We start from the raw sequence: 8,535 nt of genomic DNA on the forward strand, positions 1-8,535 counted from the left end.
TTGGGCCGTGTCGACTTTCCTAATTTTCTATTCTCCTACTGCGATAGGGCAACAGAAATGTGTACACCTTGCGACCGGATTTATCTGGGAATCAGATTATTATGGCTATTTCTTCGTGCTCAACCTTTTTGTTTCATGGATTATCGTCATGACAATGTTTCAGTCCACTTTGCTTATGCTTTCTATCATCATGAAGATGAAATGTAAAATTGGGATTGTTTGTACCGATTTGGAAACTATGGACCGATTCATTCCGACAACAAATGAGTTAGTTGACGTTGACCCTAGTGTTAAAACCACTTCTCATAAGGAGACAATGGATTCAGATTGCCTTGTTGAAGGCTTAGATAGGCCAAGTAGTTCACTGGAGAATCAAGTAATGAAAATACCAGTAAGGGAATCGAACTACCAAAGGTACATAAGGGAACGGGAGAGTCAGAAGAGTGTAAGGTTGTTCACAAGCAACATAGTGAACCAGCATATTGAAATAATTAAGTAAGTATAGTTTTCAGTTCAATTATTGTGATTTTAAAAGTCACACTGTGGGATAAAAAATCCCAGGACGGCTTAATATTTTTAACCAACATAGATACTGTGTTACAGTTTTGTATCTGGATATTTATTATAAAAACCTACCTTTTTAAGCAATTATAAATTTTCCCCTCCTCCCGGGGGATGGCCCACAAGGAGTCGGAAGAAAATCTTAAGAAGTGTAAGCATATGTTGATATTCACATCAAGTTAAAGGACTTTACTAGTAGAATACAGTGCTGCAAATTTAAACTAGAACGGACAACCGAGTCAAAATTGGCAGCCGTTCAAATATTTTTTGAATCTGTAATTTTGAATCTTTGAACGGCTGCCATTTTTTATCAGTTGGTACTTTTTTAACACATTGTATACATTCTGTTTGAAAATTTTCTTTGCCATGATACCGTACCATTCCGTATCCAACAACCAACACCAAATTCAAATTGATTTGAAATCAATAGAATACGTTCAACCAATTTCCATTCAAAACAAGTAAACTTTATGTGTTAAAATAGGTGATCTACTATTTGATTACATAATATATCAAAAGCAACACTTTATACAACACTTCAAAAGTACATATTTTCAAGAGGCTAAAGAAATATATGGTGAGGCTTCAAAATATTCCAGGCTTGTGAAGCTTTCAAACACAACTTTTTGCTGGTTGGCTTGGGTGATGACGCAATCGGGAGGGATAATGGTTGCCATGGCTATTCCTAAAATCGATCTGGTAAGTACATATGAAAAATTTAAAATGCATGTGCAAAACTTTTACAAATATACAAATATAAACAGCAGCATACCGTATAAATTAAAAGGACACAATTTTCTTAAACTGTGTCCGCTCCCATAACAACAATAAGCATTACCTATATGCCTACCCCGTAAGGTACCCTGCCCTGCTAGTTCATAATATTTGTGACTGAGTAATGAAAAATGAAAAACAAATATACTATGAAATACAAATATAGTATACTATGAACATACAACATCTGCAAACAAGAAAAAAACATGCAATGGTCTTGAAATTGGACTAACATTAACAGCCTGCTTCGCTAAATACAGGATCGAAAAGGAAAATCATCTTAAAGTGTTTAGTCAAACGTAAAATGCAATTCTAAATGCCTTGACAGCACCTCTTGTGCCAATAAGTAAAAGAAATATGTAAAAATAAATGTGTGATAATCCGGTTTTTAAGGCTACTCCTATATTTTAGTGTATGTGTAATGGACCTTTTTATATTATTTGTTCCCATTCGGTAATTCGCTGTTTTCTTTAATTTCTAAAATGCTATTTATACATTAAATAATTATAATCACAAACATAAATTTTATTTATTTTACGGAAAGTTTCCTATGCCTGAACTAAGATACAAATTTCGTCCCCATTGGTGGAGCGGAAAAAGTACTTGCCGTAAAGTAACCTTGTGTTATTTATTTATGTGCACATAATGTGTTTTTAACCTATTATGCTTTTGTGCTGCGGCTCGTGGAACTAGATAATTCTTAAATAAATAAATTAAACAAGGATTTAATTTCTGACTAAATAACTTCTTGATCAGCATTGTACGTGTTATTAAATTTACGGAAAGTAAATAAAAGAAACGTCTTACAACACTTAAAACATATATTTACGCTTCTACTGTTACTCCCAAGACGGTAAATATACAAAAAGATGGTAAGTGGTGATCGATTTCGATTCCTTAGATATGTTTTACTGCCTCCTCCTATACAATAGTATATGGAGAAAGTATTGTTTTCATAAAAGCTTCGAGCTTGCATATTTTTAAACACACATAAAATCACTTCTTATTAGTGAAAAAAATCATGTGCATTTTGAAAGCATGATTTTTGGGTATACAGTGGATTATCTTGTACAATACTGATATAGCAATAATAATCATTAATGGATGTTCCATAACAGAAGATACTGCTCTAATGTTGTAGTATTTAGTAAATGACATCCTTCTTTAAGTCAAGTATATTGGTAACTAAATACAATAAGCATCATGTTATGGTATTAAAAAGATGGTACTCTAACTATATACGTTGATTAGCCTATTAATCCTATTAATTTATAAAATTAGGTGATTGAATAACCCTACACATTTATAATTTGTAATAATTCATTCTATATTATTTTTATTGACTTAATGTATTGTATGTACTTATATTACAGAATAGTCTTAGCCTGCAAGCCATAGCTAATCTTATTGAAGCAATAGACTTACTACTAGCAGTCGGGGTATACAACGTGTTTGGACAAATGCTCATAAATGAGGTACGGTATGAAATTATTAGCATCATCCTATCCCGGGTTATTCTAAATCCCAGAATAAACTTTGATGTCCCCATATCTTTCATTTGAATTCTTTCATTAGTTGTGACTTAAGGATTTTTTTGAGATGTTTATCATTGTGAAAAATTAGCAAATCGTCCACCCAGACTGTAACGATTAAACTCCTCCCATTTTTCACCATGTGATAAACGCAGGAATCAAAGTTGACTGAGCCTGTCCAATTTTTGTCAAACATGAGTGAAGTTTCTTTTTCCACACACGACTGGCTTGTTTTAGACCATATATGCTTTTTCCTAATTGACAAACTTTGTTCGGTTCTTGATGAGAACCTTCAGGTTGATTCATGTATATTTCTTCGGTGAGATCTCCTTGAAAAAATGCAGAGACAGCATCCTTTGGTCTATTTCAAGGTCCTTTTCGGCAGCTAATGCTAATAAAAATCGTACAGAGCTGTAACGCACAACAGGAGAGTAAACTTCATCATAGTCTATGCCTTAGCGTTGAACACATCCTTTTACAACGAGTCTTGCTTTGTGTCATATAACGTTTCCATCTGCATCTCTCTTGGTTTTGAATACCCATTTAGGGTTTAAAGCCTTCCTTCCTGGTGGAAGGTCTGTAAGCTCCCAACTATTATTGTGTATCTGGGATGAAAGTTCCTGATTCATGGCTTGTACCCACAAGTCCCTATCAGGGCTTTCCATCGCTTCCTTCAGGGTTGTTAGATCGTTGCTAGATTCATCATTCTCAGCATAAAAAGTTACATAATCCTCAAGAGATTTGGGAAGTTGACAGACTCTCTGAGGTCGATCACTGGATACTGGCAGCGGATGATTTTCTTCAAGTTCAGAACTTTCATTGACTTAAAAATCAGAATCTGCTGTCATATTCACATTATTCAGGTGCTGCTACAGGAAAATCTAAATCTTCTGGAGGAATGTAAAACATGCTGGAACATAATATACATTTTGAACTTTAATATGTAATCCTTTTGTTCCCGGTCATTTTTCAGCAAAATTCAACCTTTTTCACGTTCAGAAAATGTAACGTCTCTTGAAATTAGTACTGTTTTTGTCCTTGGATTGTAGAGATCGTAGCCTTTTGTTGTAAAGCAATATCCGCTTCAGCCCAAAAACATTTAGGCAGCTCGGAGTCGAGCAATAAACATCGGGTACGATCCATTAGTGTGCGGTTCAATCGCTCAGCTTTACCATTTTGATGTGGCGTATAACTGCAGCTAGTCTGATGCACAATACCTGTTTTCTCATAGAACTCAGAAAACTTCTTGCTACAATACTCACACCTCCATCTGTTCTCAGAATTTTGATGTTCTTTCCTGTTTGATTTTCTACCAAATCTATAAAAGATTTGAAGGTTTTTAAAACTTGATCCTTTGTCTTCAAGAAATAAAGAAATGTTTTATGGTTAAAATTATCTAGGAAAGTAAGAACATACTTCGAACCAGCAAGAGAATTTACTTCCATCGGTCCAACCAAGTCAGAGTGTACCAATTCTAGCAGTTCACTACTATTACTGCTACTTGGTTGGAAAGGTAGTCGGTGGCTTTTGCCAAGTACACATGATTCACACAAGGAATATCAGGCTTTTTATCAGGAAGATTGATGCCATGCACCAAGCCATTTGACATTGTCAGATCATCATAGTTGAGGTGAGCCATTCGTTTATGCCAGAGCATTCGATCATTGCATTTTGCAGTCATGGCTGTGCATGAAGAGGGTTGCACATCTAACTAACTTAAATAAGTTGTTGACCTTAGAAGCTGTGGCAATGACTTCATTGTCACTATTGAAAATCTGAGCTCCTTCGCTGTCAAAAATCACAGTGTTCCCTTTGCTCACAATTTGACTGTCAGACAGTAAATTTACATTGAACTGAGGAACATAATATACATTTTGAACTTTAACATCTGATGAAGTACCGTACCTGAAATATTTACATAAAGGTTTGTATCTCCAATTGTGCCAGTTACCATAATGGAATTATTAGCGGTGGTAATACTCAACTGTGGAGATTTCCTTTTATTTTCAAGTATCATATTATAAACACATAAATAAGCACTAGCTCCTGAATCTAGATACCAATCACTACTTACATCTGTTCGCATTGAGAAGGCAGCAAAGAGTGAACTGTCTTGTTTAGACTTACTGTAGGCTACCACTGTCTCTTTCATTTCTGGTGCTAATGTTTCTGAATTTGTCACAGTTCCTTGATATGTGACCATAACCATTGCATTGGAAACATCGAGGACCCTTGTAACCTTTGCTATCTTGCCATTTCTTGTCTTCGGTGGGTTTCTTTTGGCTTGAAGAGTTGTGCCTGTTACTGTTCTGAAAACTTGGTCTTGAAATTTTTCCTCGACCATAACCGAACATCGCAACGCGTTTGGAAGATTCATTTTCCACGGATACATCTTGAAGTAGTTTAGTTTTGATTGAATCACCCGTAATCTTGACACCAGAACTTGCAATGCCCCTATAATTGGTTGGAATTGATCCGGTAGACTAGCAAGTAAAATCTTTCCTACCCACTCATCATCCACTTTCAGACCAATGTGGGTTAGCTTGTGAGCTTAGGTTGACACGATTTGATTAACATAATATTCTATGGACTTACAATTTTCTAGCCTTGTTGTTGTTAGCAGTCGCAGCAAACGAACTCTTCGGGTCAAACCCCTGTCAGAAAATGACTTTTCTAAATTTTCCCAGGCTTCCTAGGCTGTTTCTGCTGATTGGACATGGACATAATTAACTGAATCAATTAGCAAGATTATTTTACCGATGATTTTGGATTTACATTTTGTCACTCTCTTTCTATCTTCTTCAGTTCCCAAAATACAGTCCCAGAGCTCACAATCTTCCGAATATGCTTGAACGGCAACTTTCCATGTATCATAGTTTTCACGGCCTTTCGATTTCTCCATTGAAGGAGGTTGATGCATTTTCAAAGTTGGTGAACTTGGACAAAATAATCAGAGCAATTAAAAATTAGTAAACAGGAGGCCCATAACCTGATGTTGGTGGAATAGCAGAGTTGAGCTGCAGCGGTTAATTACCCTGATTATATAAAATGATTTAGACAGTTAGCTATCATGAAACTAATTTAATTGGGAATAAGAGAATACAACCAATGAATGAAAACAGGTCAACTATAAACAAACTCATAACAATACAATAGTATAACATTAACCATATGTTGTAAGATAATTAGGCAGGCAAGATGAATATGTAAGTTAGACATTACAACATGAAGCACAGGTGTTAGTCTTAAGGCAATCTAGTGATGACGTCAGTTTGTGTAGGCTGCAAATATTGAACAGCTACGTCTGCCTTGTTTATGATATAATGTAAATTATTTTCAGTCCGAGAGACTCTCTCTAGCCCTGTACTCCTGTGACTGGACCGACAAACCTCGCAGTATGAGGCGAGGGCTGTACATCATGCAGATGATGGCGTCCAGACCTCTCCGTATGACCATTGGTGGTATATACACACTCGGCATGGAGACATACGGCAATGTAAGTCACAAATACATAAATATAACGTACTGTGGACCACTTAAATAAATGTAACAAGTTTCTTTTTACAGTTGCCTAAGCTTAGAAAAATAACGTGAAAATACTATCTAACACATAGTCTTTGGAAACAAATATTCTCTTTCGCCATGTGGCAGCAAAATAGACGTTTCAATACATTCGTTGCGGGTTTAAGGTAAGTTCTTTTAATCCTTAGAGAGTAAAAAGTCAGTTGTAAACTTTGATCGTGAGAAATCCCAGGTATCGAAATTGTATCGATCAATTTCATTGGTTGTAAATTATTGTTATGTTCTAACACAATCGCAAATAGACAAAAAAGTAAATAGATTAAATGCCTGAACCAATTACTAAACAGCTGCTTATTTGCATTAGCTAAATTTAAACGAGTTGGATGCTGTTTGATTTACAAGAAAATTATTTTCGTTTTATAATCTATTTATGTTTAAAAATAATGCTATAAGTCGAAAAATATAACATCTCACGGGCAAAAAGTGCATTTTCAACCCTTGCTGATTTTCCGACCTCGGCTTTGCTTCAATTGTAGAACTTGAAATCGGGCATTCGGGATGAAGAGAGGAACTTTGCGCCCTAGTGACAAAATATACTATTTATACCCAATAGAGGATAGTAAGTATATTACCCAGGAACCAAGGAATATACGATTTTGAGTTTCAAATCTGGATCATGCAAGGTTAAAATATAATACCCGTTATATTATGGATATACTACAAAAAATATCTCTAAAGATTGAGTCTTGGTTAAAGGATAATACTTATAATAATATTATCCTTATAATATAATAATATTATAATACTTATAATAAGGGAATACTCATACTTTCAGTCTCAAATTTAGACCATTCAACGTTTAGATTAAATACTTTTCAATTCCATTACGCCTACGTTACATATCTCTGAATGTTGAATTCAAATATTTATCCGCGTCACTAAGCCGCGCGTAGTATTGAAAAAGCAGTTTACTGAATAAGTCTTAAGAAGAAGTATTCCAAATTCATTCATACTTGAGACTGTTCCAAATTATTGTATTTACCTTAAAATCTTAAATTATGATAAATGTTATCTCTACTACCAATTGTTATTTTTTAAGTTGCCAACTATAGTTTTTTTTTGTGTTTCAGATACTAAACACAGTCTACTCATATGCCACCTTGATCCAGGGGCTCAAGTAAGCTACAAATAGATGTTAAATGTCAAATTAATGCATTATTATCTGTCAAATAGTTACCTACTGAATTAAATAGAATATGTCCTAAGTCTTGCTGTTTGATTTCAATCATTCGTTCCGATCCTGACCACTAACACTAAATATTCCGTAGTACATGGTACTGTAGTACTTATTATAATGATTTAATGCAGCTAGTTTTACCCAGCTGTTCCTGATGATTGGGCTTTACAAAATCCTTACTGATGAAACAGCTGATCTTAGTCAGTAAAGCTAAAAAGATCATCTCACAGCATGCTCACAGAACATAGAATAAATATTTACATTATGCTACACTCATACTTCACTCATATTCGGGTTTAAATAACCACTTAAATGGCGTATCCATTTCAAATAATTGATACTGATATACATTTTATGTTATCCAATTTATTGTATAGTTGACTCAAGTGGTTTTTCATTTTAATATTTGGTTTTTGAAATATTTACATTTTAAATAAAATTATTGTAATATTTCATCAAGAAAGCTTGGTAACAAAAAACATATTGCGGCATTGAGTTTAGCATAAAAAGTAGCCCAAAATGATTGATCACAACACCACCTTGATATTTAAAATAATTGATTACATTTCAAAATAGCGGATCCAAGATGGCAGCCGAGAAAATACATCCGTCATAATCAAGAGAAAATAGCTCTACAATGAATGGTGGTGTATACTTATCTTTATCAAGCACTATTTTGAGATTATGGCATTAATTTGTAAATGCACAATGCTGAAATAAGCTAAAAATAAAGTTATAAAAATCTCTCATACCGGTAACTTTAGAAAGGATCAAGATTTCTTTAAACGGTTTGAAGCATCGTATTCAGCGTAAAACCCCAGTTTGAAAAAATGGGCCGCAGCCCTACTACATTTGAAAAAAAACTTTGTATCCAATATGACAGATCCAAGATGGCGGCCAAACATTTAT

At 34.6% G+C, this 8,535-nt stretch overlaps 1 protein-coding gene across 1 annotated transcript; it reads left to right on the forward strand.

Moving 5' to 3' along the window:
- The first annotated feature begins 1,236 nt into the window (after positions 1 to 1,236).
- On the forward strand, positions 1,237 to 7,590 carry LOC128989314 (odorant receptor 7a-like). The gene is made up of 4 exons (XM_054411194.1): positions 1,237 to 1,260; positions 2,709 to 2,810; positions 6,208 to 6,363; positions 7,520 to 7,590. The coding sequence occupies exons 1-4, from the start codon at positions 1,237 to 1,239 to the stop codon at positions 7,568 to 7,570; spliced, it is 333 nt and encodes a 110-aa protein (XP_054267169.1). The 3' UTR covers positions 7,571 to 7,590.
- Positions 7,591 to 8,535: the final 945 nt, after the last annotated feature.

The sequence above is a fragment of the Macrosteles quadrilineatus genome, unplaced genomic scaffold (genome assembly GCF_028750875.1).
Source record: "Macrosteles quadrilineatus isolate MER2022 unplaced genomic scaffold, UCM_ALF_1.0 Scaffold_3__2_contigs__length_128488019, whole genome shotgun sequence".
Lineage (NCBI taxonomy): Eukaryota > Metazoa > Arthropoda > Insecta > Hemiptera > Cicadellidae > Macrosteles > Macrosteles quadrilineatus.

Excerpts from the sequence above, each read along its gene's own strand:
- LOC128989314 (XM_054411194.1), top strand. The coding sequence starts at position 1,237 with ATGGCTATTCCTAAAATCGATCTG. Across the intron at positions 2,811-6,207 it reads GACAAATGCTCATAAATGAG|TCCGAGAGACTCTCTCTAGC; the intron begins GTACGGTATGAA and ends AATTATTTTCAG. Across the intron at positions 6,364-7,519 it reads GCATGGAGACATACGGCAAT|ATACTAAACACAGTCTACTC; the intron begins GTAAGTCACAAA and ends TTTGTGTTTCAG.